Source organism: Haematobia irritans, unplaced genomic scaffold (genome assembly GCF_050003625.1).
Source record: "Haematobia irritans isolate KBUSLIRL unplaced genomic scaffold, ASM5000362v1 scaffold_19, whole genome shotgun sequence".
NCBI classification, from domain to species: Eukaryota; Metazoa; Arthropoda; class Insecta; order Diptera; family Muscidae; genus Haematobia; species Haematobia irritans.
Window position 1 is genome coordinate 24,590 of NW_027445778.1, and position 13,045 is coordinate 37,634.

The following is a 13,045-nucleotide window of genomic DNA, read 5'->3' on the forward strand; positions in this document are numbered from 1 at the left end:
ATAGTTTTTAAGAATTTTTTTGCATACTTTATATACAATTATTTCGTAAAATGTGTAAAACAGGAATTTAAAATATAACTAAGTACTTACTTTTTCAATTAGCTAGGTTATAAAAAAAAAAAACATAATTATTCTATATCATTTTATTAAAAAAGGAAAAATATAAATGTAGTCAATAACTAAAACTTATTTCATTCAATTTATATATGGCTGTTATAAAAACCCGTTATATATGGCTGTTTTAGAAAGGTTTCATTTGATTTGAAAAGTGTCATTTAAAATCAAAATGTTATACTAAATGTGATGAAGAACTATATAAAAGGAAATGTAATTAAAAATAATTAATTATAATAATAACATTTTGCCATTGAATTTGCTATATAAATTATAGCATCCGTATTTTTGTCTTTACAAAATTCCATATTGTTTATATATATTCTTGTTTATATGTTTTCTAAATTAAAGAATAAAGATAATTAAAAAATGCACCAGAAAAAAATTTATATTAAATCTTGCTTAAATCTTGCAACAAGATGCTAACTTTGGAGCTAATTTTTTCATCCGACTTTATGCTATATAAATATAATTGTATAAAATACCAAAAATTTTCTGATGCATTTGGGTATTTAAGGTGGAAAACGTGATACATTTTAAATAATATATCCAATGTTCGATTAAAACTTTTGAATGGAATTAATATTCCATCCAGATATATAAATAACTCAGAAAATTCCACCAACGTTCCAATGGCCAGAATAAATGGTTGAATATTTTCCATCTTGTTTTTTAAAAATTCTACATGAGCAAGAAGCTCTTGTTTTGTGTTCCCGAAATAAATAAAAGAGAACTGGGAATCGCTTATGGTATATCGACGCACTTCAGACGTTCCTGCCGTAGTTTTTTTCACGTACCTTCCTGTTGGAAACAATAAATAATGTGAAACCCATAACGTTTGCAGATAACATTTTTGTGATTCTGAAAGCAGAAAGAATTAAATCAAGGGTTATTACATTAAAACCATTAAATACCTTTTGTAATATCTTCATCAGTTATAGAATCCAAAATTTTGCGCTCTTCCGTTTGGGGCTTTATCACTTTCGACTGCTTCAGAAATCTAAACAACTTTGGTATTTTAGTAGTCCAAGTACTAATTGATTCATAGGAAGGATATAGCACACTAAAATCGAAATCCACCTAAGAATAGAGATACCAAAAATTTACTTCGACAGAAAATTTTGTCAAATTTTTATTTCTATTCAAAATTTCTATTTCTATTTATTTCTATAACAAATTTGGTCAAAATTTTATTTCTATAGCAAATTTGGTCAAAATTTTATTTCTATAGCAAATTTGGTCAAAATTTTATTTCTATAGAAAATTTTGTCAAAATTTTATTTCTATTGAAAATTTTGACAAAATTTTATTTCTATTGAAAATTTTGTCAAAATTTTATTTCTATAGAAAATTTTGTCAAAATTTTATTTCTATTGAAAATTTTGTCAAAATTTTATTTCTATAGAAAATATTCTCAAAATTTTATTTCTATAGAAAATTTTCTCAAAATTTTATTTCTATAGAAAATTTTCTCAAAATTTTATTTCTATAGAAAATTTTGCCAAAATTTTATTTCTATAGAAAATATTCTCAAAATTTAATTTCTATAGAAAATTTTGTCAAAATTTTATTTCTATTGAAAATTTTGTCAAAATTTTATTTCTATAGAAAATATTCTCAAAATTTTATTTCTATAGAAAATTTTCTCAAAATTTTATTTCTATAGAAAATTTTGTCAAAATTTTATTTCTATTGAAAATTTTGACAAAATTTTATTTCTATAGAAAATATTCTCAAAATTTTATTTCTATAGAAAATTTTCTCAAAATTTTATTTCTATAGAAAATTTTGTCAAAATTTAATTTCTATAGAAAATTTTGTCAAAATTTTTTTTCTATTGAAAATTTTGACAAAATTTTATTTCTATTGAAAATTTTGTCAAAATTTTATTTCTATAGAAAATTTTGTCAAAATTTTATTTCTATAGAAAATTTTGTCAAAATTTAATTTCTATAGAAAATTTTGTTACAATTTTATTTCTATAGAAAATATTCTCAAAATTTTATTTCTATAGAAAATTTTGTCAAAATTTAATTTCTATAGAAAATTTTTTCAAAATTTAATTTCTATAGAAAATTTTGTCAAAATTTTATTTCTATTGAAAATTTTGACAAAATTTTATTTCTATTGAAAATTTTGTCAAAATTTTATTTCTATAGAAAATTTTGTCAAAATTTGGTTTCTATAGAAAATTTTGTCAAAATTTTATTTCTATTGAAAATTTTGTCACAATTTTATTTCTATTGAAAATTTTGACAAAATTTTATTTCTATAGAAAATTTTATCAAAATTTTATTTCTATACAAAATTTTACTTACCAATTTGTACCCAATTTGCATTTTGTACTGTGGCCACATTTCGAAGATTTCAGCCATATTTTTGGTATTATTTACGATATCTCTTAAACGATATCGGCTACATGCCCGCCATGTTTCGTTAAATTCCTCTGCAGATAAGTTGTCGTATTTAAGGGACTCAACGCATGCATTTGCATTTGATTCCGGATCTGTAATTTTAAATTGTTATATTAAGATGGCTCGCTGTGATTTTGAACTAAAAATTGACTTACCTAAGTCATATTTCGCTTGTTTTGATGTTGATGGAGAATCACACAGGTCGTTAAAGACATTTTTGTTTGTCTTTCTGGTATTATGAAATTTCATGTATATTTTACCTCTCCTTTCAGTTCTGTAAAATTCCAATTTTTCTGTGTGAAATATGTGCAAAATTTGCTCTTCTAGGTCATACGATGTCTGCAAGCACATTCTAATCGAATTTGTTTGGAAGTACTGAACAATGATTTTTATAATTAAATTTCGGTGGTCGTCAGGAAGGTACTTATTTTTGTTATATTCTTTTAGGATTTTTGTGCCCAATGAAGAGGAAGTTAATATATTCATGACGTTTATGTTTGTAGTTCCGTCTGTATTTGCTGCCAGGTCCCCTTTAAAAGACATTGCAGGCGATGATGGTGCAGAGTTCTCTTTTTGTGAACTATTTGAAAACAAAACTGTAGGATATTGCGAAAAAAGAGTGTCGAGATCTGTTCTCCATTTCCGTAAATGGTGTAAGAAAACAGCTTTATCTCCAATTTTCCAGTTTTGTGTCAGTTCTTTTACTTGTTCTTCGTTTATTATTTTTAGAACCTCTATATTGATATTTTCATCTATATGTTCATAAATTAGTTGGAAGATTTATAACATATATAAGCAAAAATATCTTACTTTTCAATATATCCAATACGTGTTCCGAATTCCACGAAATAAGCAAGGATTTTAATTCATCGGTCTGTTCTTCCATTCTGCCTTAGAAATAGCCTGTTAAAATTTGTTGGATGTTATCACTTCAAATTCAACATATTATATTTCAAATTAGTCCTATATTAAATCAAAAGAAACGATTTGCAAATTTTTAAATAAGCTCTTAAAGTCAAATGTAGACTCTCTTAAAGTCAAAATATATTCTCAAAAATCAAAAATAATGACATAGATTAAAAAAAAATATTACTTAGATTGAAAAATATTCAGTTTGTTTTGAAAATATTAATTAAGATTTAAAAAAAATCTTAATTCGAAATGTAAAATGTTGAATTTGAAGTGAAAATGCGATATACGTATATAAAATCGAATTAAAAAAGGAGTTTTTAAAAATATTCCTTAAAACGAAGCATAAATTTGCCTCGTGCTGTAGCTATTAAATTGATTGGGGGCCCTATCGCTTCATTTGGGCACAAAATTTTATAGCTTCCTAACGAATTTGGATCTATCTCAAAAGATTTATAGTGATTCACATAAATAATTGATGTAAGTTCTTGGCAGAAAAGTCTTATTTTGGACTTTTTTGTGAATACTATTGTAATGATTTTATAAATCCTGTAATCATTAGCTCTGGTTGCAATATAATAATTGCTTTTGTATACCACACCTTTGTAAGACGCTTTATTATAAGTTTCGATACCATTAATGGGAACCTTAATCTGAAGACTTAAGAGATTTAAAAATTGAGATTCACATTTGTCATTTTCGTGAAGAATTATATCATTATCTCTTGAGATATTTAAAATAAAATTTGCGAAAATAAATTGATATTTTTTTGCTATTGATAATGGTACATTTCTTCGCGATGTGATGGCATACGTATATAATTTGAAGCTACGATGTTTTGCTTCAAAGGGAAATGACCAAAATTTACGAATTGGTCCGCATACTCTCATTACTTCGGGGTAGTGTGTTAATATGTGGTGCTTAGGTTTGAGGGTTGTTTTAAATAATTTTATAAATTGATCATTATGTTTTTCAATATTAATTTTGAATGAATTTATTGCAAATTCCGATACCTCAAATGATAAAATACTGTCTAAAATCTCATTAAGCAAGAGAACAAAGTTCCATACTTCATCATCACTTGGGACTAAATCCCCCACCATTAAAGGAAAAAACATTACAAAAGTCATTACTTCTCTGGCGGACATTTTTAAATGAGAATTTTTTAAATTGCTTAAAGTAATATCAGGAGATTGGTTTCCTATTTCAATATCACCGTATTCAAATGTACGTTTTCTTTGATTTAACGTATTTAGAGTAAAATATTTGTTTTCAATGAAATATAAAATAGAATTAGTCATATCATAATGACAAATTCCCTCCAACACGTCGTGCATGGCGTCGACACTCAAATTGTCTATAACATGGAAGCTGGGAATAATATTAAAAATACATTCTTGCCTCACGCCTGTTTCCTTTGGATTTGCTAAAGTAATATCTCTTTCATAATTACTGTAATTTCTTCTTAGAGTCGGATCAGCAAAAATTTGTGACTCACTCAATTTTTTATCTACAGAACAAAACCGACAAAAATGACCAGAAAAAGATTTCGCATAACCTAGCAAACAGTTCAACCCAAGATTATCTCCCAAAATCAGAAGTGGAATAAAATAAATGTGAATTTTAGCACCACTTGACATTTTTAAATATAATCCGTTAGTTTCTAAACCAACCATTTGGTCAATAATAGGTTTAAGACATTTTTTGTATCCAATGCGTTTAATGTCGGTAGATTTTATACTTGCCAGAAAAAATATATTATTTTGCTTTGTTTCATTCGGTAAGCAGGGGAAACTGAAATAAAAGTTACACACCGATTGCGAAGAAGCGTGGGATCCCAACGGATTATTTATTTCTATGTCATCAGAATATAAATAGTAGGGGACCAAAGTCCGCCCGGGATACATTGCGCACTTTTTTTTCCACAAACTACCCTGAACTATATTCTGAAACGTGGTTGCTTTTTTATGTTCTTCCATTTTGGTTAGCATTTCCAACAATGTGTCCTCTTTTTCTAAAATGGCTTTGAACGCGAAATCCAAAGGCATGGTAACTATAGTCGTTTGTTTTTGAACATGCTCCAACTTACCTTTACGGTGTGAAAAATGCCCTTCTTTTTCGACAATAGTTTCCTTTAAATTTGATGCAAGACCAGCGCTTTTTAAATGCTTGACAAGTTGAAACTCCGTATTAAGTTTATCTAAAAATTTAAGACAATTTGACATTATCAGAAACAGTTTTGACGATAAATTGTCGTTTAGCTCTCTTCCAAAGACATTTGCCACATTCATTATGGGTGTAAAAATTAAATCTTTCAAATTTTTGGTGATGAAACTTACATCTTTACGTGAAAAGTTTGGCTTTGAGTACATGGTTAAATGGAAGTTTAAAAAGGACTTAAATAATTGGTCCATTTCACAATCTAAATCTACTTCAGGTTTGTTAAAAATATTTTCTGCGTCGTCGGCGTTCCCACAATCTTGTCCAGAATTGGTACTCTCGCCTCGTACAATTATTTCATCACCTTCATTTTTTCTATCCACGCATATATTATTGTGTTTTTTCTTGAAATGTCTTTGGAAGGTGGCAGAACTTCGATAAATTTGTTCACAACAATTAAAATTATCATCACTTTTAAGAAAATGAACAGTTTTTAAATGATTTATATATAAGTGTTCACACACTTCTTCGTTGCACTTAAAACATTTCATTCTTACCTGATGAAATTCACTATGCAAAAACCACCACCAAGAAAATAACTGTTAAAGTGCGATTAAAAAAACACAATGGCACAGCACTAAGCAATGCAAAAAAAACACACTCAACTTGGAGAGCAAAAAACACATTCAACTTTGAAAGCACAAAAACACTCAACCGACCACACAACCGTACGCTTCAACAATCGGACGACGAATGATCTTCTTTGTGTTGCAAACAACACCAGCCAACTTCAGCGAGTTGAAACATCAGCTGCGGCAAACTATAACATAGCTGTGTTCGCGCTTATAATAATGTTTCATATTATTTATCGTCGTTGCAATGGTACACAGCATTGCCGTTTATTGATAATGAACAAATCATAGGCACAACACAACGATATTTTTAACAATTATATTTATCAAATAAAGGAACGCCCTTATAAATAGTGTAAAAATTTAAAACTTTCACTGAAACAACAATGAACCCATCAGGATCAAAACTTTTGGTTAATTTTTGGAAGATTTTTAGAAACATAAAAAGTTCATTATGGACGCATTTGTAGTGAAAGTTACGAATTTAAAGAAATAATGAACTATTATGTGAGAAATACGAATTCAATAAATCTTTATGCTTAATTTGTGTATAATTTTTTCTCGTCCTTTAGTTAATTTAACTAACGTACACAAACAATTATTAGAGTAAAAGAAAGTTTCTCAAATCATAACAATTCCACGAACTAAAATAAAGTTATCTTGGTTTTAGTAAAATAGAGGGTTCACTTTTTTGGGTGTTAGGAAAGCTTTCATTGGTGTTTAAAGCTAAGGAAAATGTATACAAATCTAATTAAAACGAAATTTCGAAAAAACAAAAGTCCAATCTGATTAGAATTCGAGTGACTACTTTTTCAGATTTACGAATTGAAGTTCTTGCATTAACGTTGATAAAATAATTAACTTTAAGCAAATAATTTTACTCAATTGATGTACATTGTCGTTTTCGTATTGTCAATATTTAATGTAGGAGTTTCCAAAACTATTCAAAATAAATGTGCATAAATATACACTCAAAAAAACTATTTTGACCTTCCCTTAAGGATTTTGTATTGATTCCGAGCCAAATATCCGGCTTCTTTAAAATAAAGAAATTATTCAACCAATCTGGCTTTAAATTTAGGACCAATAAGATTAAAATTAGGTACAGATCTCATTTATCAAATTTTCATTCTCTTTTCGGGGTTTATTAATATATGTACTCACACACAATTTATTCAATCACGAAAGTAATTGGTGCAATTAATTTTGTAATTGAAATGTCTTCAATCACAGAAATGATTTCAATTAAAAAATGAATTGAAGGTCAATTAAAAAATTAATTGATACTATTAATTTTTGTGATTGATTTTTGTTTCAATTAAAAAAAAATTCTCAATCAATTAAATTTTTAATTGAATATTTTTTAAAACTGAATTAAAAGTTTATTTGGAAAAATTTTCGTGAATTTTTTTTTCTGTGCACGTTCAAACAAATGGCGGTAAAAATCCAAATTATATAATTCAAAGTAAAAAATGTTTTCTTAAATAAAAAACATGTAATCAAAGACGCTAAATCCTCAAATAAGCCTATATTTGAAGCGATTTTATCTTAAATCTAAAGTTTCAATATTTCAGTTAATTTAAGGACAATTTCTTTAAATCAAAAACGTTTTTCTTTACTTTAAGGAATATTAGCTTTAGTTCACAGACATGCGACTTTAACGGAGGGAAGCAAATTTACACAATTTGTGTCCTAAATTTTATGAAAAAAAATTGAAGCAAAGATTATAAACTTTCGTTTACTTAAAATTTCATTATTTAAAGAAATTTGTCCTTAATATTTTGTACATTTCGCTTCTTAAAATTTAGGTTGCGTAATCTTAAATATTACGTAAATATTTTTTTCAGCGTGTATTAAGCAATTATATTTATTAAGAAAGGTTGTTGAAACTTCGATAAAAAACATCGAACTCATTGAGTACATAACATTTTGCCTTTTGAAAATAATTTATTCATTTAAAAAAATAACCGCGAAAGTTAACTTCAGGTTTCAGTTCATTTTTATGGTTATTTTTTAAATGAAACCTAATTTGCTACTTGCTTTTTTTAATAAATTATTTTCAAAATACAAAACTCTATTCAACGTTTATTGTACAACTACATGTTATTGGAAAAGTACGCGAACACACTTTATACAAAATCAACTTAGACGAGCACAAAATATGTGAGAACCGTTATGTTGCATTTGCTACTAACACTTTGTTGTATACTCTCAGAATAAGTAGGCAAATGAAAAGAGAGTTAAAGAGAAAATAAAAGATTTCTTCTTTGCCTAATTCTCGAGTTTCACAATTTAAGTTTAATGCAGAAGTAGCTTAACGACACATTGTTTATTTCAAATTAGAAAATATATGATATATATGTTTAATTTCGCACATTTGTAGCTTTGTGAACATTTTAAATTGATATACTAGTCAAGGATTACTAATTAATAGATGTAAAGTTTAAATTAGTTTGATGGAATAAGGAAAAGTTTCCGCAATGCATATGTGCAAAGAACATTTTGGATGAATTGAGTTAGGTCACTATTGTTATGAAACTTCTTTGCGAAATGTTTTTGTTTTATTTCTTTTTGTTATCGATTTGTTCTTTAGAATTGGTTAAACGAACTTTTCCAAATGTTGTACCATCAAATTGGGAAAATATTACCCATATTGGTTCAAATGTAGAAATAGTCTATAATAATATATATTTATAATTATAAATATTTTCATCATTATTGTTGTGATTTCAGCCTAACACCATCAATGTATGAAGAAACTACGGAATCATTTTCAGTAAATCTGGTGCAATATTTCTAAAAATTTTAATCATGTTTAAAATTACGATTGCTTTTGCTAGTTTTCGTAAAATATACATAAACTCGTAAAATGTGTATCCACAAAAATTATGAATTATAAAGAAAATATCGTTAAAATAACGAAATATATATGAAGAACTTTTAATGAAAAAAAAATCGTAGATTCGTAAAAAGTTCTTCACAAAAACTACGAAAACGAATGAAAATTTCGTAGTTTCAATGAAGAATATATGAAGAATTGTTAATGTAGAAGTTTTCGTAAAAAATTCGTAATTTCGTAAAATGTTCTTCACAAAAATTACGAAAATGAATGAAAATTTCGTTCTTTTAATGAAGAATTTATGAAGAATAGTCAATGAAGAATTTTTCGTTAAATCTACGAAGGGAATTCTTTCGGTGTACTTTTGCCAAGTTTCAAGTCGATAGCTTGTTTCGTTCGGAAGTTAGCGTGATTTCAACAGACAGATGGACATGCTCAGATCGACTCAGAATTTCACCACGACCCAGAATATATATACTTTATGGGGTCTTAGACCAATATTTCGATGTGTTACAAACGAAATGACAAAGTTAATATACCCCCATCCTATGGTGGAGGGTATAAAAACGAATTCATCACCACAGTCAAACGACGAAACTCTTTTAGCTAATGTTGGGTACATAACATCGTAATAGAATTATTGTCCAGATACTTTGAAAATGGTCCTGAAATTAGGTTAAATATTTGCCAAGTATGACCATACGTCTTTCGAATTCCCCAGACAAAAGAAAATGTGTTAAAACATTTCGCTGAATCTCATTGTCGCCATAAAAATATGTGAGCTAGTATTTAAAACCAATTTCATTTTTAATTTATTACCTTTTGAATTTGTTACTCTTCTTTTTATGCAATTTTTAATTTTCTTTTGGTTTCTCTTTCCTTTGATATTATTTGTTATGGAGACACATTATTATAAGAATACCATTTCCATGGCTATATATTCTATGTCGACATACAACAATATTGCTTCGGATTATTTTAATTACTTTAATTGCTAAATGAGAAGTCACATATTGTGGATAAGTAAATGAGTCGATGGTTAAACTGCCGAATAAAGAAGTCTTGGAGAAAAGAAATCAATAAGATTCAATCTGCCTAATATATCAGCAAAATTTTAATTAATTGAATTATTATTATCATTTTATGAAGCTAAATAGGTGCATAGTACCAAAATGGATAAGACAAAAACATTTCAACTCATAACATCTTGTAGTCTAAGGCTTAATATTTTTTTCTGAATCCTTTATTTTCAATAACAACTATGCATCGTTGGGACATGGACTTTATTAAGTGTTAAATTGCATCCTGTAATATTATTATTCCATGCACTCTGCAGCCGCATGAAAAAATAGTCACTATTTCTTACATTATTCTGATAAATATTTATACCCACCACCATACAATAAATTTTTCATTCCGTTTGTAACACATCGAAATATCGATTTGCGACTATATAAAGTACCCTACGGGAAATTGGTGCAAATTGCCACTGATGGACCCATCACAGAACTGGTACCGATGCTCCAGTTACGAGTATATGGGGTCTATATAAAAACATGAACCGATACACACGATATTCGCCACAACTCTTTTTGGACCTAAAGAATTTATAGATTTCCAATTTCCGTGCTCAAGACCCCCAATCGGAAGATCGGTTTATATAGGAACTATATCAAAGCCTGGGCCGGTATATACCATCTCGTTGTGGACTTACAGTACCGCAAGTCAAATCTGGAGATCGGTCTATATGGGGGCTATATCAAAGCGTGGACCGATACACACAATATTCACCACAACTCATTTTTGACCTAAAAAAATACATTTTGAGTGTCAGACAAATCGGATAAAAGATGGGGTATTGATGCCCAAAAAATAAAATCTGGGGATACCCAAAAAAAATAAAATCTGGGGATGGGTCTATGTGGGGGCTATACGAAAACGTGGAGCGATACACATCATATTCGCCACAACTCTTTGTGGACCTAACATACCTTAACATTTTCAATTTCAGCCAAATCGGATAAAAATTTGGGTCCCTAGACACTCAAGAATTCAAAACTCGAGATCGTTCTATAAAGGGATTATACCAAAAAATGTAACCGATACACACAGTGTTCAGTTCGCTTCTGTCTGGTCCTAAAATATGTCTAGATTTTGAATTTCAGTCAAATCGGATTAAAATTGCGGTCTCTAGAAGCTCAAGAAATCAAATCGGAAGATCGACCTATTGGGGGGCTATACCAAAACCTGGACCGATATACACTATATACAGCACACCACTTTGTGGACCTAAAATATTGCTAGATTTCTAATTTCAGGCAAATCGCATAAAAATTTCGGGATCGGATCAAATCAGGGGATCGGTTTATATACCCTGCCAGCATTTCAAAGTTCCATTTCATCTTCATCGCTACCACAGACTCGTAAATGTCACTACAACCATCCTACTGTGATGGGGGGCAGCATATCATAAAGTACAAAATGTACTTCATACATGTATTTTGCCATCACTACTTTTACAAAAGCCATTTTATTTTTTGTGAAACGCCAAGCGCAACCAGCTTGTTATATTTTATTTAAATAAAAACGAAAATAAAGTTCTGAAAACATAGATTTTACGCTTAAAATTGTGAAAGGTATATTGGTGAACAATTTTTGATTTTCCAAATGGAATAAAGTGATTGTTTTTCAAATATTTTACAGACACGCTGCCTCCATCGAATAAAAACACTGGCTGATAGACGCTGCAACATGTAACTCGCTACTTGTAACTCTACATCATCATTAATGCAAAAAATTATGTTAAATGTGATGTGATAGTGGTATAAATGTTATATTTTTAAGAATTTGTAAATGATTAATCAAATTAATAAATATCTAAACAAACGTGTTTTACTCGACCACAATGATTCTTTTACCACTATCTTAAAATGTGCTTTTTCTGATTGTTTGGAGGGTCTCTTATTGGCGTCGGTCTAAATTGATCTATAAAGGCACCTAATAATTGCACTCATGCGAAACCTTTTTGTAGTAACTTGGCGTGGTACAACTTCTCAATAGTGACGGCGCTTTTCCGACGAGTTTTTGATATCGTATATGATTGTTTTCGACGTACTGGGGATTCTCAGAAGCGCCCCCAAATTCAAAAAATGTTGGCAGGGATAGAAGCAATATGAAAATCTAGGCCGATATGGCCCATCTTGGCTGCGTGAAGACAAAAGACGAATCTGTGTCAAATTTCAGGACGATAGCGCCATTATTGAAGGCTGTAGCATGATTACAACAGACAGACAGACGGGCATGCTTATATCGTCCGGTATCCGATATTCGGAATCGCAAATCGTAAAAGTTTTGTTACGTAATATTTTCTTAATCCTAAAACATATAAACCTAAAATTTGTCAATTTAATTGGAAAATCAAATTACAATTGGAATTATATATATACCTTATAGAGACGGAAATCGATATGTCGATGTGTTACAAACGGAATGGCAAACTTTTTATATCCCCATAACAATTTTATGATTGTGGGTATAATAAATGTGTTCGTATTGTTTACAAATACATACATATGCTTTAACATTCATTCAACAATAATTTAATATGAACAATTTTAAACATTTAAATTTTTATTTGCGAAAAATTCAACTCAAATACATATGAACTGGTATTCAAAGTGGTTGCAAACAAAATTATTTCAATTTATTTTCAACACCATCGATTTAAAATCCATCCTTTGAGCTTTCTATTTTCCAAGTTTTTATTTTTTTCCAAGTTTTTATACCCTCCATCATAGGATGGGGGTATATTAACTTTGTCATTCCGTTTATAACACATCGAAATATTGCTCTAAGACCCCATAAAGTATATATATTCTGGGTCGTGGTGAAATTCTGAGTCGATCTAAGCATGTCCGTCCGTCCGTCCGTCCGTCCGTCTGTTGAAATCACGCTAACTTCCGAACGAAACAAGCTAT

The 13,045-nt window shown here is 29.0% G+C and overlaps 1 protein-coding gene across 4 annotated transcripts; it reads right to left on the minus strand.

Annotated features, from left to right (window-relative positions):
* Positions 1-214: 214 nt before the first annotated feature.
* On the minus strand, positions 215-6,336 carry LOC142242486 (uncharacterized). Of its 4 annotated transcripts, none has more exons than XM_075314052.1 (7): positions 6,155-6,336; positions 5,527-5,637; positions 3,339-3,415; positions 2,684-3,280; positions 2,433-2,620; positions 1,029-1,194; positions 215-975 (listed from the first exon to the last, which is right to left on the minus strand). In XM_075314052.1, the coding sequence occupies exons 3-7, from the start codon at positions 3,412-3,414 to the stop codon at positions 506-508; spliced, it is 1,497 nt and encodes a 498-aa protein (XP_075170167.1). In that variant the 5' UTR covers position 3,415; positions 5,527-5,637; positions 6,155-6,336; the 3' UTR covers positions 215-505. The 4 variants fall into 4 exon arrangements, with proteins under 4 accessions (XP_075170167.1, XP_075170168.1, XP_075170165.1 ...); XM_075314053.1 differs by having other exon boundaries at positions 3,339-3,419; XM_075314050.1 differs by having other exon boundaries at positions 3,339-3,431.
* Between the last annotated feature and the right edge of the window lie 6,709 nt (positions 6,337-13,045).